The sequence below is a fragment of the Eptatretus burgeri genome, chromosome 11 (assembly GCF_056783735.1).
Source record: "Eptatretus burgeri isolate ZD-2024b chromosome 11, Ebu_testis_v1, whole genome shotgun sequence".
NCBI lineage: Eukaryota > Metazoa > Chordata > Myxini > Myxiniformes > Myxinidae > Eptatretus > Eptatretus burgeri.
Window position 1 is genome coordinate 57,563,885 of NC_140971.1, and position 25,165 is coordinate 57,589,049.

The window sequence follows — 25,165 nt, forward strand, 5'->3', positions numbered from 1 at the left end:
AGGTCATCTTCAGGTCTACAGGTAGGGGGCCATGAAAGGTCTCGGCAACGAGCTGTCTCCACACGCGGTGGTCAAGGACTCGAGGGGATGAGTCGCCAGTGGGATGGAGCTTTGAAAGTCCATTTGACGTTAATCCCTTTGATCTACTCAAAGCTCTCGCAAGGCTCATGGAGGAGAACAGGAAAAGAGGGGAGGGAAGAAAGATGGAGAGATGAGTTACGTCGGGTTGATGGTGGTGCACAAGATTGCATTGGAGTGCGTGCACCACCAGTTGCTTTTGTAGCCCGGAGGGAAGAGTTCGAACGGGTAGTTTCACAATGTGAGAAAATAGGAACAAAACGGCAGGTGTACAGATACTAACGGCAAGACTCGATTTTTAGAATTTAACCAGGAGGGGGTAACTCGAAGAATACGTGACATCCTTGAGTACCTGTGGATGGCCGGAGGGCTGATAGAGCAGACGGAACCACACGGGATGAGAGGAGGTAAACCACAAACCCGTCTCTGCGATAACGCAGCAAGAGAACTTGTGCTTCGGTATCATGGCAGGAGATTACAATAATAGTGAGAGCTTTAGATAGTGAGATGTCTCTCCTCGATTTCAGAGAATCCAGGAGACATACGATTGTGAGGCACTAACCCATAGTAGAACCTGGTGTGGGCTGAGCGGTTAGGGTGGCGGCTTTGGATCCGAGGGTCCTGAGTTCTAAGCCCCATTAGTCGCTGACTTATACACCAGAGGGTTGACTCAGCCTGTCATCGTTCCGAGGTTGGCAAAATGAGTACCAGTGTGTAGTGGTGGAGGGGCACTACATCAGCAACACAGTCACACTTCTATGAAATGATAGCTACCCTGGCAGCGAAGCTGCCATAAGCAAGAAGACTAACCCATAGTGGAGACTAGAACTCCATTGAGCTACAGCCAAATACCTTGTAGACTGAGTAGCTCTCATTTTTGCTATATCAGAACATAAGACCCATCGCTTCGCTGTCAGAAACACCAATCTTTACTGTGATGGCTAATCAATAGGGCAAGAAGAAAAAGGATACCTTGGAGTGCAGGGATAACCAGCGTCACAAGTTGGTGTTTGCGGTTTTGCCACGTGTGCCTATGTAACCATGAAAAATAATTTTTTTTTTCATCACAAACCTTCACGAGGGTTCCCTGAATCCACCGTCGTTGGATTTATTGAAATCTGTGAATCCGTTCAAGTTATAACACGACACAGACAGACAGACTGACACAGCTCCTTTTATAATATGGATGGTATGCCAAAGAGAGATTTGGCTGATGGAGAGACCTATAAGTTCAAGAGACTGAACCTCTTCCAGTGGCTGACTGTTGAAATAAGTGGCTTTGTTTGACGATCTTTCCAGAACGACAAGGTGACATGAACAACAGCCAGGATTGAAGGGCATGTTCCATTTGTCAGAAAAATATAAATAACTAGAAAGCATCTGAAAATGCAAAGCCCACGCACATCCGCTTTGTACTCAAACTTAACTTGACGAAAACGAGTTTAAAAAAAACCCATAAAAATAATTGTATATTTTATTCATTTGTGTTCTCCACAATCTCATCTTAAAGCGTTGTTGAAAATTTTATGACAAAAGCTCAAATAGTAAAATAAACCAATGTCACCCGCAGGGTGACCTGTATCTTGCCAAAAGGTGACCACATGTGACTTCTTTAAGGTCACACTGAGGTGAACAGAGCTGCTATCCACCAGGAGCGACTCCTTGAGGAATATCTGCCTACAAGAGATTCCGATGAGAATCGTTCTACAGAGTAACCATGAAAAATATGCGGTTGCCTCATAACGTCACCAAATGATGTCATAATGTCTCAAGCTTGACATATCAAGAAAGCACTCATCGAGGTGTTCAATTTGAGGTACTACATGATATGGTTCCTAAAACTTGAAAATTTGACCTTGGGGTCAAATGTTTGACCTTAGGTGCTAACCATGAAGGTCAAGGCCAATCACCACCAAAAATTAATCAGCTGAGCGCCAGACCATGAACTATATTCCCATGAAGTTTGAAGACGATCCGATCAAAATTACTCAAAAAATAAGGGTTTCGTCGACTCCCCTGATTTGCGACAAAGTGACCTTGACCTTCAAAATTTTATGCGCTGAAAGGGACCTCAATGGGCCTCTGATATGCGAAGCTACAAAAGTTCCCAATGATAACTGTGCTCTGCAGAGTGATTTATACGTGATTACAGACAAATAAACAAACAAAAAAAAACATATGAAGGTCAAGGCCAATCGCCACCAAAAATTAATCAGCTGAGCGACAGACCATGAACTATATTCCCATGAAGTTTGAAGACGATCCGATCAAAATTACTAAAAAAATAAGGGTTTCGTTGACTCTCCTGATTTGTGACAAAGTGACCTTGACCTTTGACCTTCAAAATTTTGTGCGCTGAAAGGGACCTCTATAGGCCTCTGATATGCGAAGTTACAAAAATTTCCAATGATAACTGTGCTGTGCAGAATTTTTTTATATGTGATTACAGACAAACAAACAAACAAAAAAAATAAACCAATGTCACCTGCAGGGTGACCCGTATCTTGCCAAAAGGTGACCACGTGTGACTTCTTTAAGGTCACACTGAGGTGAACAGAGCTGCTATCCACCAGGAGCGACTCCTTGAGGAATATCTGCCTACAAGAGATTCCGATGAGAATCGTTCTACAGAGTAACCATGAAAAATATGCTTTTTCCTCATAACGTCATCAAATGACGTCATAATATCTCAAGCTTGACATATCTAGAAAGCGCTCATTGAGGTGTTCAATTTGAGGTACAACACGATATGGTTCCTAAAACTTGAAAATTTGACCTTGGGGTCAAATATGTTTGACCTGAGGCGCTAACCATGAAGATCAAAGCCAATCGCCACCAAAAATTAATCAGCTAAGCACCAGACCATGAAATATATTCCCATGAAGCTTGAAGACGATCCGATCAAAATTACTCAACAAAATAAGGGTTTCGTCGACTCCCCTGATTTGCGACGACAAAGTGACCTTGACCTTTGACCTTGACCTTCAAAATTTTGTGCACTGAAAGGGACCTCTGTAGGCCTTTGATATGCGAAGTTACAAAAATTTCCAATGATAACTGTGCTCTGCAGAATTTTTTTATACGTGATTACAGACAAACAAACAAACAAACAAAAAAAAAAACATACAAGCTGACGAACATATCTTGCAAAAACTTCGTTTTGGCAAGATAAAAAACATACAAGCTGACTAACATATTTCGCAAAAACTTCGTTTTGGCAAGATAAAAAACAAAAAAGTTATGGTGCAGACAGACACACAGACAGACAAACAAACTAGGAAGTGATTGCAAAACCCCGTCTTCCACTGCACAGGAGATGGGCTAATAAATTGCAGATTGTGATGCAGCTGCTATTTGCCCATCAGGGGGATGGGGTAGTTTACCACACAATGTGGAGTCTGCAAAAAGGGAGGCAGAGTTCTCCAGAGCATCGGAGATGCCATTTACATAGATGAGGAACAAGATTGGACCCAAGACAGAATTTGGGCACAACAGCCTCCACTGGGAATAGAGAGAGTTGCATTGATATCGAGAGCGGCACTCAGTAGAGTGCATACTTCTGCCAGGCTGAACAGTTTACATTTTGTATCCCACTGATCTTGGCTGCACCTGGATGGGTTTGAGGGTTGTGGAGTAATGGCTGAAGCCCAAACCCTATCCAGGTTCCTCCTCACTTCTTCAGGTTCCTTCTTGGTCTTCCATTTGATTTCAATTTTTAACTGCCAAGAAAGCAGAGTAAAATTATCTCAGTCCTCTATGCGCATGTATGACAGGGACAAATTCGAGCCAAAATACTGCTAAACTGCAGGTTTGTTTTCCGATTCGTTGTCAAAATATCACATTCAATTAAAAATGAGTTGTTCCTCGATCATTAACTGACGTTTGTAGACAGACAGACAGACAGACAGAATGAATCAATTTCCTAACCCTGCTCTTCGCTTTGCTTGTGCAGGGTAACAATGCATTGACTGTGCGAGTGTAGAAAGTCAAAAATTCAGGAATGAATCTGGCCTTGAATGCCACAGGCACATAGCTTGGCAAGGAAAGCAGGATGCCAGTCTGTGTCAAATGCTCGAGATATGTCCAAGCAGACGGTCTTGACGTTTTCATTGACATTTAGGGCCTCCAACCATTGTTGAGTAACCAGGACAATCAAAACTGATGGTAAGAGATCAAGCTGTTTGAAAACAGGAAAGACTCGACACCAGCATCAATGATGGATTAAATGACTGATTACAATTACAAGTTAGCTCACTGGCCTGTAATTGAGACCATCGTTTGCATTTGAGACCTTGTTGACTTGCAAGTAGATGAATTAGTCAAAGGAGGATAGGCAGATGAGCTGAAGATCATAGAGGAGAAGCAATCGGCAACAGAGCAGGGATTTGAGAACATGGGCACTGATGTTATCTAGGCCTGGAGCTGAAGCAGGATCAAGGACGGACAGAACTTTCTCTCCCATCTCGGGTGACAACAGAGTCTATTGGGCACAAGATGGGACAGAACAGAATGGGTTGGGTACACGAGATTTGGAGGCAAACACAGCGTTTAGACACTCTGCCTTACCTCGGGCAGAGTTTTAAAACTTTTTTCTGAAACGTAATATGGATGGCTGTTTTGCCTCTGACTCCATAGGGTACTCACTGCCATGTAGACAAACATTTAAATGAAGTCAAAGTAATCTTTAAATCCGCTCAATAAATCTGAGCTGCTTATAAGAAGCAACGCCCTCTGTACCTGACGTCAGAAAGGATGCCATGTGAGGAGTGAAATTGTGACGTTGCTGAACCACGATGTTTTCAGAATAACCAGGATTTTAGTGGACGTCAGCTATAACATTAAAAAATGAGATGAGAAATTAAACAATGGGGCATTTCAGCCTGAAAAACTTGATATACGTATTCTCAGCAGCTTTTCACAACTCCATTTCTTATTTTATTGTTTGCCATTGTTACAGGTTTATCACCAAATGCCCTCACCACCCACACTCGTGTTTTTTCCTAACTTAGTAATGAGGATGGGGAGATTTAACGTGGATATAACGTCATCAACATTAGAGGCACAACTTATTTGTAGACTCATTGGCTGGCAGGATAGCCTAGAGATACGCACACTCACCTACGAGTTATCTAACCTGAGTTTAAATCCCGATCCATAAATAAACTGTCGTCTTGGTGTTTCACAAGCAGGGCGATTCATCAATGGGTGCGCCGTCCCTCGAATGGACGTAAAACTGGTGTCCTGTCTATGAGCGCGAGACGTTAGACGTTAAAAATTGCACGGTGTCCTTCGTGAAGAATAAGCGAGCTATCGCCACCATCCTGAACTCAAGATAGCAAATAGTCTGGTCTTGAAAGTTCTTGGCACCAGGTTACACTGCTTGCTATCTTGCAGTTTTGCGTGTGGTATGGGGAGGGGGGATGTTCTGCACCGTAAACAAATTGCTGGTGGAAAGTCCACTCCATGTGAACGGTCTTCTTTGGATGTGACAACATACAAAAGGTGTTTGTAAGCGTGCAAGTGAAAAGCAATGGACAAGCAAGCAAAACATTACACAGTATATTTATTTTGTAAATTTCTATGAAAAATTCTTACACAGACACATTAACTTGCATCTCTAATCGCACACGTTTAATAACCTTTGCATCTCTCGATGGCCTATTCAAAGCCTTAAATGTGCACAACTTCATTTGTACTTGGGGGAAAATAACTTTTCATTTTATATGAGACCCAAAGTAAATGAAAACAAAAGGCTTATCGCATGCTCTCCGCCACCCCTCCCTCCAACATTGCCAAGGTGAGGGTAACGGTGCTAAAATACAGGTGTGTTCCTTCTCTCCAACAATTTCGAACTTGCTGTTATCACCATCAAAGCATGCACACAAAACACACGGGTAACAGTAAAGTCAAGGTTATTTATTTACCTTGGGCAAGGACTTCAAAATAAAAAAACTACTACAATATAAAGCATGGGAGAGAGAGAGGGAGAGAATTAAAAAAATAATTAAATAATATAAAACAGGAGTGGTGTACATTCCCATGAGCACCTCGCAGGGAGACGCAATTCATTCATCAACAAACTTATCCTGTTGGTCTGTTCAAAGTTTCAGATCTTCATTCTAACCCTCGTTTTAAAAAGGAGATTGCTTCAATTACAGCAATCAAGCTTCTCAAGAAAAATGAAGGTCCTTCAGAAGAAGATTGAATATCAAATCCTCCCCCCCCCACTCCCCGGCTGGATAAAGAACGAGAAAGGCTCTCTTCAGCGACATCGCCATATATGCCTCTGCCCACGTTATTACATCATTATACATACTTGTATCAAGCAGTGATTTAAATCCCTAAACCCAGATTCAAAATATTAAATAATTCTGGCTGCCAGACCATGCGTTCGATCAGGTTGAAATTTAAAACATATAATCCCCATGATGACGAGATCATAATTGTGACATTTCATATCGATTGATGAAGCGGTTCAAGAGAAAAAAAATTAAGATTTTCATTCAATCCAATATGGCTTCCAGACCATGTGATCTATTAATTATTCGTGAACACCCAAATAACCCCAAAGCTTGGGGAACATATGTGAGTGAAGTTTCCCCTCGATCTGTGCAGCCGTTCTGGACAAGAAGATTTTTAAAGGTTTATTCTTCAAAAAAAAAAAACATTGCTACCAAACCATATAACTGATGACATCATAGGTGTCGAACATTTTGTTCCTTGTGGATAGGCAATCATACCTGTAAGGTTTCGGCTTGATCTGTTCAGCCATTTCGGAGAAGAGTTTTGAAGGTTTATATGTTAAAAACAATATGGCTGCCAAACCACATGACCGATTATGTCAATTCCCCCCCCCTCTACCCCCTCCCCCCGCACCCCATACAATTTAGCCAGAAATGACCCTCATAATTTTTCATCATGATCAGATAAAGCGTTCGCCATATGCTATTATGACCTCATAATGAAGATACATATGACATCATCAAAAAATGACATTTCCCATGGGGAGTACTTGACACATGCCAAGTTTCAATTTCTTCCGTGGAGTGGTTTCGCAGATAGAGATCCAAAGTTTTTCCTTTTTTTTCCAACATGGCTGCCACACCACATGACTTATGACATCATAATTATCATTAGAACATTCTACATAAGTAATCACACCTATGGTGAAAAATTCAAATCAATTGGATAAGCAGTTGCAGAGAAAACAGAGAAAACTAGAAAGGCACTCGGTAGAGTGCATACCCCCACCCTGTAATGCCTGATCCACGAGAACATATCGGGCCCAATACATTTTTGAAATATCATACTGTATGTCGTTTTTGAGCCCTGTCTCTCAATAGTGAAGAATCACTTATAAAATTCTCGTAGTCAGATCCGGATTCAGATCTTCACCAAAATCGAATCAATTCTTTGTCACACTCCAAACATATCCACCAAGTTTCATCCGAATCTGTCCACAACTTTTTGACATATCGTGCTATATATCGTTTATGGCCCGATCTCTCAATGGTGAAGAATCATTTTAAACATTCTAGAAGTCGGATCCGGATTTGGATCTTCATCAAAATCTAATCAATTCGTCCTTGTCACAAACCGAACCTGTCCACAAAATATCATCCGGATCCGTCCACAACTTTTTGAGATATCCTGAATACAGACAGAAAGGGGGTGAGAAAACACAACCTCCTTCACCTTTGGTGGCGGAGGTAAGAAGCATGGACGGATGGACAACCCGAAAACATAATGCCACCGGCGACTTCATCAGCGGAGGCATAAAAACAGACTGTAGACAATATTTGGTTTGATAAAGGAAGACTTTACATCATGTGATTTAAATGACATCATCTGAAAAGGTGACATTTCATTGGGTGCCATGCAACAAAGAGAAAAGATTACATTAAAAAAAATATATTCACGTCTGTTTAACCAGAAATAGTTTCAACTTCAGTATACGACTTCTGCAAATCATATTACGAATCAAGTTACATTTGTCATCCGATGTTATAAAATGGAGAATGCTCATTTTGCAATGCTCCAAATGACACCACAGGTTGCTTTAGAACAACCTCAGCTCAGCAGTCGAGTATCCTTCCTTGGAGTGGAAACCTGCCTGTGATTATAACCCATAGCCAAAAAAACTGTTTAGTCAGAGCTGCTGCGCTTCAGACAGCATGATGCACAAGGAATCATCAGTAGAGATAGAATAAACTGACATCACCATGAGATCTTTGCCAGATTTCTGACATCAATGATAGTTGACTTTAAGGACTTCCTGTCAGTTCTGTTGCTGGAGGATAAGGTACTCATGTTGTCACAGTCCAAACATACCAATACCAATACAAATCATACTACAATTTGACGAGTGCATGCGTGTGTGTGTGTGTGTGTGTGTGCGTGTGTGCGTGTGTGTGTCCTTGGTTATCTCCATATATGGGTTTCAGAAGATGGAACAGAGTCCTCCCAGGTCTCAAAGTATCCACCTTTGTATGTGTTCAACTTTTATTCACGCCTGTAATGCTGGATGGATTGAGTTGAAAACTGGCGGTTATACTCATGGGCTGCATTGGGCAGGTTTTCCTATCACATATATATATATATATATATATATATATATATATATATATATATATATATATATATATATATATATACATACACACACACACACATAGCTCCTGGTGGGAGGGGGAACTACAAGTCATACTTCATGAACACATCCGTAATTATTCCATCTGTAAGAACAGGTTCTTTGCCAGTGGCTTTAATTATGACAAAGTTACAGCTAATATCCATTTGCTTCAATGGATATTGTAATAAAGATTAAAAATAAAAACTAACAAAAAATTTGGGGAATAACCTTCAAAACAGAGAATAAAATCAAATCTCACAAAATGAATTATTGAAATACTGATCAGAGCTTTGCATCAAGGTGAGAATTCCAAATAAATCAATGTCTTGCGGTCCAAAATTCTGTGCAAATTCGGCTAGAGTAGGCCACAGCGACATGAAATGCAGTTTAGAACTTTTTTTTTTCTTTTTTTTGCAGCTATTGAAAATGTATTATCACACTGCTATTCCAGGTCAAAGTTCATCTGACTTGCGACTTCCAATATCACCTGTCAGCTTCTCCTGGGCTTCCATCATTGATTTTACCACTGTGGTAAACAGGGGCGGAGAAGGAAAGAAGAACAGTACAATGAGCTGGCACCACAGCACGATAGACAAGTAAATGCAAAAGAAGCATGGTAAGAAATACAAGGATGTATACAGGGTTAACCAGTTTGGCATTCCGTTCTGAACACATGGATCATAAAGTTGGGATTGCAATCCCACATGCTTCTTCTATAACACCTCGGCTAGAGGTGAAAGCAATGTGACAGGAAGCTACAAAGGTAACAAAGTGATGAAGAAACAATTAGACACAAACAAGCAGATGGATGAATGAATGGAAAAAGAGGAAAACTTGCATGAGGAAAGAGGGAGAGGGTATAATGGGGAGGGTTAAAGGCTCTAAAAAATATCAAAGGGAACAATAGAACATGTGAAATCATGGTGGTGTTCCTGCTGTCTTGAATGCCTGAATTTGTTCACCGTCTACCCATGACCTTGTCCTATTATGTAAAAGTACACCGATATCACCTAAGGTCTTTGTCCTGCATATAATATCCCCACAATCTCCTCCATGAGCCTGACACAATCAAAGGAGGAAAAACTAAAAGTATAATGCCACAATACAAGTTAACATTACTAGCTTTACACGTGGTGTTCAAAAGGTGATACGAAGCAGATTCTTGCATAAGTTCAAGATATGCCAAAATAGAAAGTCCTTTGTTTTCAAACCCTTGCAGAGTTGTACCAAAGACTTTTAGAATTGTACGTACTGCTTCCTTGCTTGACTCTTAGCATTTAAAGAGATAGAACACAGACAAGCAACCAGATGATAAGTTTGCATTAATAGTGTAGGTTTTGATGTGCCTCATGGCCTCTTTTGTTAAAGTTCCTTGGAAGGGAACTCATATTTATTTATCATCATCATCGAGACAACATAGGGCTGGAGGATCAATCAATCAATCAATCAATCATTTCGGCTTATCGGGAATGTCAACCACTGGACAAGGCAGCACGAAGAATGGTGTGTCAAGTTTACAATAATAACACAATGTTTATAAAATTTACAAATATATAGAGAAATTATAATCATATACAGTAAAATTACATTCATATGTATATTATGCATCAAAATTAATGTATGGAATAAAAATGCAAATTAGCCAGAAATAAGGGAACATTTTCGATTACAACGAAAGGTATTATATTGTTGCGGATCTGCATGATTAGCCGGTGTGTACTTGGCAGCTCCGCTCGGCTGCACTTGATACGGTAAGTAACGCAAGTATGCATCAAGGGCGCGATTCCCCAATAAGGCAACCACGTTTTCCCAGTTAAACAGTTATTAGACGGAGGGCACTGGGTCACATGGTTAAATTATTGGCGTTCGCGGTCGATTAGTGACCCACCGCAACACTAATTTATTCGTGTGCGACGGCTTTGATTCCCGGTGAGTCCGGGGAGAAACCACGGATATCCTCTCCCTCGTAGTACCCCCACGACCCCAGAGCCGCAACAATATGATTGAACATTGGAAAAAATAAAATAATAAAAATACAAAAAAGAAGGGGGATGGACATTTCAGGATACAATATTGTGACATCATGCAATTTTTATCAGGTGTGTGTGTGTGTGTGTGTGTGTGTGTGTGTGTGTGTGTGTGTGTGTGTGTGTGTGTGTGTGTGTGTGTGTGTGTGTGTGTGTGTGTGTGTGTGTGTGTAGTGTACGTACTTCTAGGATGGCCTAAAGGTACGCACACTCACCTTCAAAATCTCTCGCCTAGGTTCGAACCCCGGCCCAGCTATAAGCTGTCATCCTGGTGTTTTACAGGCAGGGAGATTCATCATTGTGTGTGCTGTTCCTTGGATGGGCGTTAAACTGGCATCCCGTCTGACAGCATTACTTGAACACCATGGGATATTTAATGTCCACCTTCGTGAAGAGTAGGCGAGTTATCGCCAAGCACCATGGGGAAATTCCAAATTCCTGTCCTAACTACTTATTCGAGCATCAGGCCTGGCTAGCCAGTTAGTGAAAGACTTGAGCCACATATCTTCCCTGGCCAACCCCACAATAACATGAGAATAATTGTGGCTGTTAAAAAATATAAGATAATTGAAGCAACAGTCTTTCAAACTGGAAATACAGAATGATTCTTAGAAGCTAGCAACAAGTGATATATAAACAGGTAAATCAATTGATGGTCCTAACTTACTGTCTAAGTATTTTTGATGCTCATTTGCATTTCAAAAAAATATGTTGATTCATCAACATTAATGCATTAAATTAAGGGCTTGGGAAAACCTCTGCTGACATCACTATGGATTCCAAAATCTTCTGAGGGACATTTATTACCAACTTGGGGTTCAAAAATCTCTCGGCTAACTGAAGAAGCTTTTTGTTTGTTGAAAAAAAAATGATGAAATGGTTGAACAATTTGTCACAGTGTCCATTTGCACTGCAGTTTAAAATATTTCAGCAAAACACTCATACAAAAGTTTATTTTAATCAATCGATGTATAATCATTTAATCTTTCAATAAATAGATACGTAAAGGTTCGTTAAAAAAAAAAAAATATATATATATATATATATATATATATATATATATATATATATGCACATACATACACAGAGGTACTTTACTCATCAAATTTGTTAATTCCAAAATAAAAATTAAATTACACAACAAAATTTCCCATTTTGCTTGACTTACCCTGTTCAGCATCACTGTAATAATACTGGTACCGCGTTCGGGCCCGGTTCACCACCTCTGGATGCACCTTGCCGTGCATATCTAGCAGGATTGGTAGGTAAAATAAAAATAATAAGTTAGATATATTTGAAGAGAGGGAGGGAAGTAAAGTTAGGGAAGTAAGGGATGCTTTCCAGTAAGGTTGTGTAAATGACAGGTGGCAAATGAGTGTGTGATTTGATTGCACGGTTACTGAGCTGACGATGTGAGTTTGGGTCTCATTTTAAGAGGTTTCAACTATAATTGCCTAGTAACCATGCATACCAAAACCTGTCTACAGTGTGTGTGTGTGTGTGTGTGTGTGTGTGTGTGTGTGTGTGTGTGTGTGTGTGTGTGTGTGTGTGTGTGTGTGTGTGTGTGTGTGTGTGTGTGTGTGTGTGTGTGTGTGTGTGTGTGTGTGTGTGCAGCGATCAGCATAGAAAGAAAAACGAGTGCCACTTGATTTGTTTTTTGTTGGCCTGACAAATTGCGTCGCTCGCAAATCATGAGCAGACAAAGGCGCAAAGCCCTGCTGGAAGGTCATCAGGAAGCTTGTGGTCAAAAGAGGAACAAATCCATAGATTGCATTATTCAGGTAGCATGATGGATGTTGGGAAAAGAAGAAATCACACTCCCTGCATATGGGGCCCATCAGGGTCATTACGAAAACACACGATGGGAAGAAATATGTACCAAAACATGAGACTCGACAAAACGTGCACAAAACATGGCAATGGACGAAATGCGTACTGAAACACGGCACGGGGCAAAATGTGTACCAAAAGCGCATTTCGGGATGAAATGTGTACAAAACATTGGACGGAAAGAAATGCGTACCAAAGCACGGGATGGGATGAAACAAAAACAAACGAACAAAAACACAAGACAAATTCTGCATATTGTGGTACACTGGTATTTCTGCTGCCCGTAAAGCAGGGGTCCGCAACCTATGGCTCACGAGCCATATCTGGCTCTTCTACGATTCTAATGTGGCTCGCAGAGCCTCAGATTATTGGTGCAAATGCACATATATTAAGATCAAATAAACAGGCTCATCACTTAATTCAAAATACTGCATTACGATATTTGTTTATAAAACATATTTACAAATAACCACGGTTTGTAATTTTGCAGTGTATGTTCATTTAATTTCGATCCGCCTATCATCATACCCGCTCAGTTATTGTTGTCGTTTATTGCTCCAGGCCTGTCCCAGAGTCGTATCTCTAGCCTATTCTGCATGAACAAGCCCGCAGCACAGACAGATTTTATTGTTACTTGTATTCCTGAGTCTGCAGTTTCATTGAGTTTTGATTGTTCAAGACAGAAGTGAAAGGTGTTACGCATCCAGGGGTGTGTTCAGTTATCAAGTTTCTTATAGAGTGCTCGCCAAAAGGCTTAAGCACTAAAGCAAGTACTCCATTCAAAACTGTTGATAAGGAACAGCTGCCTTGGCTTGCTAACTGAACACATCCCTGAACTTTCAGATGGACTGTAAGTGGGTTCTCAAGTTTTCTATCTTGTGGACATTACAGGTCACTTAAATCAATTGAATGTTCAACTTCAAGGCCAAGAAACACCATCCTGTGTCTGCAGCAGGCAGTTTTTTTCATTTTAATCCGAATTTAATGTGTTCATCAGAGATATCGAGACTGGCAGACCAACTCACTGAGACATTATGAGCATTTTGAAATTCATGAACAGGAGAGGATCCAAGCAACAGCTATGACTTGCAGCAGCTCGTGACGCTTACATCCAATCTACCAACATCGGTCAATCCCCTTTTTGTGGCCTTTCACAGACACAGAACTTTGTTCAACTTAATAATTCGTCCGCATGAAACGTGTGTGGAAGCACTGGACTTCACAGTGATTCCAGGCATCTCAGTTATAGATTTGGAGCAAGAAGTTGCAGACTTTAAGGAGTCAGACATTTGGCACACCCTTAATTCAAACATGAAAAGTCTTGCTCGGCAACACGTAGAATTGGGAAAGCTGCACGACTGGACTAATTTCAAGAAATTAATGCAGGAGGATAACCTAATTCTACAAACTTGGAATGAATTTCCAGTGACATACAGCAAAAGGCAGAATGTCATTTTTGCTCTGTTAACGTTTAGATCTATCCACAAGTGTGAACAGGCATTCTCCCACTTGCATCACATTAAAAACAGCGCACTCAAAATTAACAGAAGAAAGCCTGAATGAAGCTTAACCTGACCAGCTATGAACCAGATTTCAAAGGAATCAGCAAAACTATGCAGCAGCATAAGTTCTCTCTCGTTCTCTCTCGTTCTCTCTCGTGCAGCCTGTGGCCGCTGGTTGCATCATTGGTTGGGACGCGGCTATGCCGCTGATGCAGATACCCCCTTACCAGTACACTGGTGCTCATTTTGCCGGCCTCGGAAGGATGACAGGCTGAGTCAACCTCCTGGTGTATTTTGAATTCAGTGGCCAACGAGGATCGAACTCAGGACCCTAAGATCTCAAGCCACCACCCTAACCACTAGGCCAACACCAGGCTTATAAGTCCCATGACAAAACGGGAATCTTCTTCTTCTTCTTCCGATCCATTGTGCTTTTCAGCACATAGGGCCGCAACAAGATTCCTCCATCCTGCTCAGTTTTGAGCAATCCTCTCTGCATAGTCCAGCACAATTCCTCTTTTCGACCTAATTTCATTTTCAACACTTCTCCTCCATGAATTTCTTGGCCTCCCCCTCTTCCTTCCCTCATTAGTCAGATGTCCCTCTCGTTTTCTCATTAAATGTCCGACCCATCACCATCTGCATTCTATGAAAATCTTAACAATCCTTCTTAAACATCTATGATAGAACATCAGTTTGCATTCCATTTCCCTGCTCATTTTCAACGTCTCTGCACCATATGACAACCCTGATTTGACATTGGAAATGAATCGTTTCATCTTCGTTTTCGCTGAAAGTTTTCTGGAATTCCAGATCTTTAATAAAGAGTTGGACATTGCATGAGCTTTGTTTGAACAGAAAACGGCAATAGAGTACAATACAATCTTTAAATCTTTACCATTTCATAATTACACTTCCACAATGAAGTACGCCATGCTAATTGGTGCAGGGGGTGGGGGTTTGGTGTGTGTATGTGTGTTTGTGTGTTTGTGTGTGTCCAGGCCATAACTTTATTTTTACCATTTCAGCTTTTGTCATCAAAATTTCAACAAAGCTTTATTCATAATTTCTTCAAAAGGTCAGAGTTACATAAAAGTCAATTTTCATCCTATTGAAATGAAATTTGAGCATGTTTTGCATACTGGGTCACTGAAGCATCTTGCTTTTGAGGTCAAAAGGACTTCACAGTGATTCATTCCAGGTATCTCAGTTGTAGAGTTCAAGGAATCAGATATTCGAGTGGACAAACGACAACTGGTCAAGGTCGCCCAAAATTGTCAATATATTTTGTACGGCACTTCTGCACAAAAAGGTTGCCGACCCCTGCCATAGAGGATACCTTACATCATAAGGAGTATTCGGAAACACTCGTACTCCGATAAATTTATCAGTGTACGAGTGTTTCCGATAATTTATCGGAGTAATATATGATATTGAATTGATGGGATAAAGAATTGGTCGCTAGGACAATAAACGAAATGTTCTTCCAGGATGGGAAATTAGCATGGCATGATGAGTGCAGTATTCATTTCAGGTGCATCTTTTCTTTTGTATATATGATTGAGGCTCATGGAAGAGCGAAAGCAGGATGGAAGGGAACAGAATGGGGAAACATCAATGGCAGCGTAGAAGTGAGAGTGAAATCAAATGAAGGAATGAAAGACATGGGGTTGAACAAGCTGAACACAGGCTGAATGAGAAACAGCAAGAGGAGGAAGGGGAAGGCAGGAATGAAACAGAAAAGGAACAAACCAACCATCAACTAACACATGACAAAAGGAGAGGGAGGTGGAAAAAGAAATCACAATAATCTGAAAAAAGGAGTGCTTAGGAATGTAATGGGGTCATTTTGGGTAGAAAAGATCATGAGTATGGATGGGGGATGACTTGAGATAGTGGTGAACAGCCATCTTGAAGACTTGTAGGGTAGAATTGGACTGAACAGACTGGGGAAGTTGGTTCCACAGGCAAAAGAAAAGAGGAACAAATGAGTGGAGGTGAACAGTGAGCCTGGACTTTGGGACTTTAACAAGAAGAGAGTGACTGGCAGACTGTGTATGCCCTGTAGAGACCTTGTCGCGATAGAGCCAAGAGAGAGCAGACCAAAAGGGAGGCGGTGGAATACAGAGAGACCACCAACCTACCTGCGATACAAAAGTAACAGGCCTAGACACTCATCTTTGTCACGGGACATGCAAATGATTTTGAGGGCCTTACTTCCCACGGTATCAAAAAGGGCAAGATGGAGGTAGGGGCATCAGCCCAAAGGGAAGAGCAATACTCTCTCAAGCTGTGAATGAAGGCCTTGTAGGTCATCAAAAGTTCAGACTGGCCAAGGAAAGACTTGCACGGTGAAGGATGCCCAGTCGGCGGCTGGCGTTAAAGTTCATCTTGGAAATATGGTCTGCCTAAGAAAGATCTCCAAAAAGATGGTGAGATCCAAAAGTTTGAGTAACTTCACCTCTTCAAGTGGTTTGCTGAGGAAGTATATGAGCGGGTTAGCCAGATGGTCCTTATGGAGAGATAGGATGCGTGTGTGGCATTTGTCGGGGTTGAAGGATATATTCCAAGAGTTGGACCAGTTCCCGATTCTATGAAAGTCTGCAGAGAGGGAAGAAGCTGCCGTCTGCCTGCTGAAGGATGAAAAATTATACGGTAGAGGATGGAGTCATCAACAGAGACAGACAGTATTTTCCAGGGAATCAGAAAGATCATTGATGAAGACGAGGAACAAGAATGGGCCCAAGACTGCAATGGGGCACTCAAGCCTTAACAGGGAGAGGAGATGAGAGGATCCCATAAGAGCTACATGCTGAATACAGGAGTGGAGGAAGTCAGTGATCCATGAGAGGAGGTGGCCTTGGATACCATAAGCAGATAATTTGGAGATCAAGGAGGGGTGCCAGACTATCAAATGCTCGAGATATGTCCAGTGATGGCCTTGATCCATTGTTGGGTAAGTAGAAGCAACATTTCCAAGGTAGAATGACCGGGTTTGAAACCCAACTGATGATCTGAGATCAGGCCATTGAAGAAATGTAAGGAGTTGATGTCAACTGCAATGATATTTTCCATGACCTTGCTTAGAATTGGAAGCAAGCTCATCAGCCTGTAATTAAAAGGATCCATTTTTGCACCACGTTTGTGTATTGCAGTGATGTTGGCTAACATCCAGGCAGACAAAAACGGATGCATAGAGAACTAGAAGAGCATTCGGGACAGCGCATACCTCCACCACAGTGCCTGATTCAGCAGAACATATTGGGCCCACTACATTTTTGAAATATCATACCACACATAATTTTTGGACCCATCTCTCAATGATGAAGAATCATTTTAAAAATTAAAAAAATTATCGTATCTGGATCTGTATTTGGATTCGATCTTCACCAAAATCGAATCAATTCAACCTTGTCACACATCCAACCTGACAACCAAGTTTTGTCCAAATCCATCTAATTTTTTTTTGAGATATCCTGCACACAAACAAAGACAAGCACAGACAGGGGTAAAAGCATGACCTCTTCCACCTTCCGTGGCGAAGGTAACTAGAAGGGCATTTGGTAGAGCGCATACCTCCACCAGGCTGATTTGTTTACATTTTGTATCCCACTGATAGGCCGGATCTGGATCCGGACTTGAACCAAAATGTAATCAGTTTGTTCTTGTCATCTAACCAACTCATTCACCAAGTTTCATCCAAACCCATCCACAAATTTTTTAGATATCGTACAATATATCTGTTTCATCCCGATCACGCAATGGTGAAGAATCACAAAGAAAAATTCTCGGGTCAGAATCCAGATTTTCACCAAAATTGAATAAATTCGTCCTTGTCACACACCCAACTTCATCCAAAACAGTCCACAACTTTTTGAGATCTTTATTTTTATTTTGTATACCTTGTCGAGGCTCGTATGAGAGCTAACACACAACACACAGCAAGGGGGGCATGAGACAAGAGGGGCGGGAATGGGAAGAACAAAACAGTGGGGAACAGAGACATTAGGAGATCTGTGGAAGGGAGAGTGATGGGGCAGGGAACACAGGGTATTCAAGATGGACATTACAGGGAATTTCAGGAAAGAAAGCAGGGAATTTGAAGGAGGTGGGTTTGGGGTGGATTAACGGGGGTAGAAAAGAAAAGTAGAAGGAGGTGGGTTTGGGGTGGATTAATGGGAGTAGAAAAGTAATGGACAACCGAAACAGATACATATTCCCTCGCACCATTCATGTTCAGGAATGATACTTTTTAAATGCCACTGTGATTTCTACTTCACCATCATTCTTTAACATTGTTCAAATATATATATGAATATATTCTGCTAAATATATTGTTGTGCATTTCATTGCTGAGTTATTTTCTGCAATGATTCAGACTCTAGAAGACATTTTGATTGAATTTCCTGATGCGACAAAATAGTCCCGTCCGTAACGATTTCTGATGTCCCATCCGAAACGCAGTTCCAATTACACTATTGTTTGCCAAGTGACAATTTCCATTGACTGTCGATCAAGTAACCTTAGAAAACTCTTAAGGTATCTGGGAAAGACTGGTAAGTGCCAGATATCTCACCTAACGGAAGAGAATTTTTGATTTTACCAAAGCTCCTCAAAAGTCATGTCGCAGCATGTCCCGTCCAAAACGCATCTTCTTTGGATAATTAGCATATGATTCTCTTGTTCAAATTTATTCAAATTTTGGCCATTTTACTGCCCACCATATCCTTCAAGGTAGTTCTATCAATTTGATTTGACATATTAGGGTCAAAAAAATATAGGCATTTGAATTCTCTAAATGTCCCATCCTGAACAGACCAAATACCGTGAAATGCCCCTACTCCATCAGGCTGCGAATGTAAGCTTTGTATGTTGTCAGGAGCTCAGGTGGGCCAAGGAAGGACTTTGCATGATGAAGGATTCCCCGTCGGCGACTGGCTTTGGAGGCCAGGTTGGAGATGTGGCTTTCCCAGGAAAGATCATGGCAGATAGTGAGATCCAGAAGCTTGAAAGAAAGGACTTCTTCCAGAGGGTTGTTGAGAAAGTAGATGGCGAGGGGGGGGGGGGATTTTCCAAACGGTCCTTTCGGAGAGACAAAGTGAGAGTGTGAGATTTGTCCGGATTGAAAGACATGTTCCACGTGTTGGACCAGTTTGTGATTTTATCCAGATCTGCAGTGAGCGACGAAGCTACTGCTTGCCGGTCTGAGGGATGACAGATGGTACGGCAGAGGGTGGAGTCATCAGCAAAGAGATATAGAGGATTTTCCAGAGAGTCGGAGAGATCATTGATGAAAACCAGAAAAAGAACAGAGCCCAGAACGCTGCCTTGAGGAACTCCAGCCTGGACAGGAAGGGGGGGATGAAAGAACTCCATTTAGGGACACACGTTGACTGCGACAGGAGAGGAAGTCTGCGAGCCATGAGTGGAGATGGCCTTGGATACCATAAGAAGAGAATTTGGTGAGCAGGGCAGGATGCCAGACCGTGTCAAAAGCATGCGATATGTCGAGGGATACGGCTCCGATTTAATGTCTGGCATTGAGGACCTCCATCCATTGTTGGGAGAGCAGAAGCAGCATACCCAGGGTAGAGTGACCTGGTCTGAAAGTAAATTGATGATTGGAAATCAAGCCATTGGAGAAGAGGAAGGATTTAATGTCTGAAGCAATGATGGATTCCATAACCTTGCTGATGATTGGGAGAAGGCTGATTGGTCTGTCTTTGCAGGGATCTGTTTTTGCACCTTTTTTATGCAGGGTGGTAATGTTTGCTTATTTCCCAGCAGATGGAAGATGACCTTGAGCAAATGAGAGGGTGAATAGAACAGAGATAGGGTGAGCAAGAGCAGAGGAGCAGGTTTTTAGGACACGTGGGATGATGCCGTCTGAACCGGTTGCAGAATCTGAGTCGAGGTTTGACAGCAAGCTCTCCCCTTTGTCAGAAGAAAAGGAGAAGATCTTACAAACAAACAGGGGTGATTTTGGTGGATGGAGGTAATGAATGAGTTACCAGACCAGAATGTGGATGAGCAAGAGCAGCAGAGTATTTTAATTTAGGACATGTGCACCGATGCCACCTGAGCCTGTCACAGAATCTGCGTCGAGGTTTGCCAGAAACTCAAGTGGGGAAAGACAGCATCCAGGAGCAGTTTGGTACAAGAGAGTAAGGTAGGTATAAGGAGTGAGGGGTTGGGAGAAGAGAGGGTCTGTCCGGGATGCAGGGGAGGGTTTGCCAACGTCTGGAATGCAGGGGGCGGGGGCGTGAGAGAGTTTCCGGGATGCAGGAGAGGGGGCTGACAACGTCTGGGATGCAGGGGGCGGGGGCATGAGAGAGCATCTGGGATACAAGAGAGAGCATCCAGGATGCAGGGGGCCGGGGCGAGAGAGAGCGTCCGGCATGCATGGGGCTGCTCTGTCAGCGATATGTCCCCCCCCCCAAACATATTTCACAGGACGCTCAAGGTCTGTCAGCAACCCCCTTCTGGTAAAACTACCAAAATCAAGAATCACTGCTCACCTTCACTCCTTCATACCTCTATTTCCCCACCTTTGGAACAAACTCCCACACTCTTCAATCCCACTCTTTCCTCCAGTCTTCAAAACAGCTGTTCACCACCACCTCTTATCCTCCCCCATCCAAAACCATGATCTTTTCTACCCCCGTTAATCCAACCTGAACCCACCTCCTTCAACTTCTTTGCTTTCCTTCCTGAAAGTCTCTGTAGTGTCCATATTGTTTAGCCCATGTACCCCACTTCATCCCATCCCTCTCCCTTCCACAGATCTCCTAATGCCTCTGTTCCCCACTGATTTTTCCTTCCCTCACCCACCCCTCTTGTCTCCTGCTCCCCTTGTTCTGCATTCTCTGTGCTAGCTCTTATACGAGCCTCAACATTGCATACAAAACATTAAAATAAAAAAAAACAAACGCATTGTCAAGCATGGACTGCGTGTTCACCTTTCATTTTTCCTGCAAATTTTTCAGTGACATCCGATTTACAGTATATGGGTGCTTTGCCTTATTTAAGGATGAGTCATGTAATCACATCACACATCCTATACTGAACTCTGTTATTACGTGCATGTGCTTGTGGACACATGAGATCATACTCGTACCGAGAAACAGGATTCGAGGTATGTAGCTACCGTCTGGGCGGAACTCTTCGCCTTCAGGCTCCTCACGATCCTGCAAATGGACATTCATAAAAATAAGTTCGAAGATTCAACTGTTACTTGAAGCACCAATGATTCCTCATCCCGAGCTGGTGAACTCTGATATAATACAATTGGGCAAAAAGCAAAGTCACTTGAGGCAAAAATATGTTTCTGGAACTGCATACAGCACATATAAAGAGCACAATGAATACGTGCCGTACCTCCATATTGACCATGATAAAATTGTGACTCAGCTCCGAAATCTCCTTGGAATCAGCAAACAGTGGCTTCAGTGCTGAAAGAATAACACACGACAATTACATTTCATTTTCAGGATAATGGTGGAAACAAAATGACGAACTTTTTCCTTTCTTTCATAATGTCATGACAAAAACATTGCTCCAATCAAGAAAAGGGGCACATTAATGTTATTTAGTGACGATGCACTTGAATTAAACAAACAAAATAAAAAAGGACATCAAGTCACAACCTTACAAGGCAGATGACATGGTCAATTTAGCAGGGCATGAGCTTTTTCTTCATCATAGTTCTCAAATTACACTTCCTTATTACAATTAAATGCAACAGCTTATTTTAAGTCAGGTCAGGTCAGATTAGATTAGATCTGTGACTTGCTACAGGTACCATGTAAACCTGTACTAACCTATTCCATGGTCGGGTTGTCGGCGACTAAACCATCTCCCCCACCAAGTTTCCTGGTGAGGAGGGAGTATGATATGGACACCCAGCAGGATTAAAAACAAAACCTGTCAAAGGGCGGAGGAGCTCCTTGTGAGCCAACGGCCATCCATATCTAGTGCCCAACTGTGTTTCGGAGCTGCAGTCTGTTTACTTTTTATGAGGAGGCTGATGATAAGATAAGATTTGCACTCTGGCCACCGTAAAACCCTTCATTCCGCAAAATGTACTAAAAGCACAACGAAATCTGAAAACACACTCCGTGGGAGGACCTACTGTGCAGCTGCCCTCTGCAGGGCAGCTCGCCAGATGACGGGATTGGGGCAAAGCCATCAGGACCCCCACTCTTTGAAGATGGGAGGAAAACCACAGGGTAACCTTCCCGGGTCAGATTGCGGGAGAGCTTGTCGGGGTGGTTCTGAGGTGTCGTCCACCAGACGGCGGTCTCCTTGGGTTAACACATGGTCCGTTCAGGTGGGTGCCTGGAATAATTATAATCTATCCCGAAGAGAGGATGATCACCTGTCTCTGTTATCATCTGAGTTCAAGCATTTGGACATCAGCATTGCAGCACTCTCTGAGGTTCAGAGACCAGGTTGCGGCGTGATCATGGCAGGTGGTTACAGCGACGATTGGTCTGGTCACTCTGATGGTTACTACACCCAAAGAGTTGCTGTAGTTGTGTCTAATAAGCTGACTCCAATGATAACCGAGGTAACACCGGTCAATGAGTGTATTATGAGACGACGGAATAATCTCTCGTTGGGTGTTATTTCTTTGGTCTCTAGATGTGCTCCAACTGAGGTGAGTGATCTCACCGTGATGGACGCATTCTATACCGCGCTCGAGTCTGTGGTTGATCAGTGCCCCAGGCAAGATACTCTTCTCGCCTTGGGGGATTTCAATGCATTGACTGAAACTGATGGGGATGGTTATGAGACTCGCGTTGGTCCCCAGGGGTCTGGAACTGTGAACCAGAATAGCACTAAGTTCCTTGACTGTGCAATAAGTCATGGACTTAGGGTGGCTGGTTCATGGTCTCAGTGCCCACAGACTCATCACTGGACTTGTTATTCCAACAATCGTGGTGTGGCAAAGGAGATTGACCATGTGCTCGTTGATAGTCGCTGGAGGATGATCCAGAACTGCAGGGTCCACTGGAGTGCTCAGTTCCTCAATACTGACCACTGGGTTGTTGTGGCAACTCTGGAGTTGCAGCTTAATTCCGAGAGAATGGTACCATCCCAGCCAAGGCTGGATGTTGGCAAGCTCAAAGATGAGAGGGGTAGCTAAGGAGTTTGCAAACAGCCTGACTGGAGATTTGTGGGGGGGGGGGGGTTCTGAGTGCTTGACCTGACCTGATGCTTTGGGGAATCCAGAAGAGTTGTGGAGTGCCTTCAAGACAACCATCCTTGATGTTGCTGGTGGATGTCTTGGAACTCACAGTCAGGCGAACAAGAATTATGTTTCTCAACGGACACTGGATACCATTGACCAGAGTCACAGAGCCAGGCTGAATGGCAGAGCCGAGCTGTTCAGGGAGCTGAGGCGTAAAACTGTACGTGTGCTAATTGTGGACAAGGAGGCCTTTGTGTGAGGAACCTGTGAGGGGGTAGAGCATCACCTGTGGTGAAGTAATTCTAGTCCTGCCGACAGGGGAATTCGAGCATTGCGTTCCTCCAATCCCATCCCTCGGTGTACTGAAGTTAGAGCGGAGGGTGGTAGGTTCTTGACAGAGCAGTCCAAAGTGAAGGCCCGCTGGGCCGGTTAATTTGTGCGGCTGTACCAGGCTGATCCACCAGCTGTCAAGTTGGATGTCAGGGGTGTTACAATCCCTGTTGATGACCCTCCAATCAACTGTGATCCACCTTCGTTTGTGGAAACACAGGCTGTGGTGAACCGGTTGAAATGGGGAAAAACTCTGGGGGTCTGTGGCATCCATGCTGAATTTCCCAAGGCTTATGGAAATGCTGTACTCGTGTCGTTGCACTCTGCCTGGAACACGGCATCACCCCAACTGACTGGAAGGGGGGGGGGGCTTGTTATCCCTCTGGAAAAGGAAGAGTGATTGCTAGGACTGAAACAACTACCGAGGGGTGACGCTGCTCTCAGTGCTGGGCAAGGTCTTTGCTCGGATAATTCTTGATAGGGTTCGCCACCATCTGCTTGAGCACCAGCGTCCAGAGCAGTCAGGCTTTACACCAAAGAGGTCAACGATTGACCGTATCCTTGTTCTTTCGACGAGAGTTTCGGCAGGGGCTGCTTTGCAGCCTATGTTGATCTCTGCAAAGTGTTTGAGTCAGTGAATCGGCTGCCCTCTGGAGGATTCTTGGTCTTCGCGGGGTGCCACCAAAACTGATTGATCTGATGTCTGAACTCTACTCTGGTACTGAGAGTGCTGTGAGATGTGGTGGTGCCATCTCTGACTTATTTCCAGTTGTTGCTGGAGTTAGTCAGGGGTGTGTACTGGCCCCCACACTTTCCAGCGCTTGTGTGGACTGGATTCTGGGGAGGATGTCGGAGAGATCAAGCTGTGGTGAATCGTTTGGGAATGCCAAGATCTCTGACCTTGATTTTGCAGATGATGCAGTCGTCTTTGCAGAGACTTTAGATATCCTTTTGGGGCCCTTGAGGTGCTGAATGAGGAGTTGTAGCTGCTGGGATTACAGGTTTCCTGGGTCAAAACTAATATCCAGGCTTTCAATGACATCTTGGATCCTGCTATCCTGTCTGTACCTGTTTGTGACGAGGACATTGAAGTTACGGAGAGATTCACTTACCTTGGCAGTGATATTCATGTCGCTGCTGGCTGTGAGCCAGAGGTCAATAGACGTCTGGGTCGGGCCTGGGGAGTCATGGATTCACTGGATCATGGGGTGTGACACTGCTGGGACCTGTGCCGGAGGACGAAAGTCCAAGTGTTCAGGTCCTTGGTGCTTCCAGTCTTGCTCAGCGGATTTGAGACTTGGATTCTGACCAGGGATCTGAGACGATGACACGATTCCTTTGGTTCCAGGTCTCTTCGGAGAATCCTTGGCTATCGCTGGTCGGACTTTGTGTCCAATGAGCGGTTTCTGAGAGAGACTGAGATGAGATTTGTTACCTGTAAAGTCCGTGAGCGTCAGCTACAGCTGTACGGACATGTGGCTCGTTTTGCTGACGCTGATCCTGCTCACCAGATTCCCTCAGCGAGGGAGCCTCGTGGGTGGAGGAGGCCAATGGGCCGACCACGTGCCTCGTT

At 43.1% G+C, this 25,165-nt stretch overlaps 1 protein-coding gene across 2 annotated transcripts in view; it reads right to left on the reverse strand.

Moving 5' to 3' along the window:
* Nucleotides 1–5,624: 5,624 nt before the first annotated feature.
* Nucleotides 5,625–25,165, reverse strand: part of TXNDC12 (thioredoxin domain containing 12) — a 34,605-nt gene continuing 15,064 nt past the window's right edge. Inside the window, exons 4-8 of one of the 2 annotated variants that reach the window (XR_015049379.1) lie at nt 21,447–21,520; nt 21,187–21,256; nt 11,906–11,986; nt 7,774–9,236; nt 5,625–7,637 (exon numbers count right to left, since the gene is read on the reverse strand). Coding sequence is in view for 1 of the 2 variants with exons in the window: in XM_085846591.1 (XP_085702717.1) it covers nt 5,891–5,934; nt 9,198–9,236; nt 11,906–11,986; nt 21,187–21,256; nt 21,447–21,520 (308 nt within the window). In the remaining variant the exon portion in view is untranslated. The remainder of the gene's footprint in view (nt 7,638–7,773; nt 9,237–11,905; nt 11,987–21,186; nt 21,257–21,446; nt 21,521–25,165) is intronic. The other variant, XM_085846591.1, reaches the window with a different exon arrangement.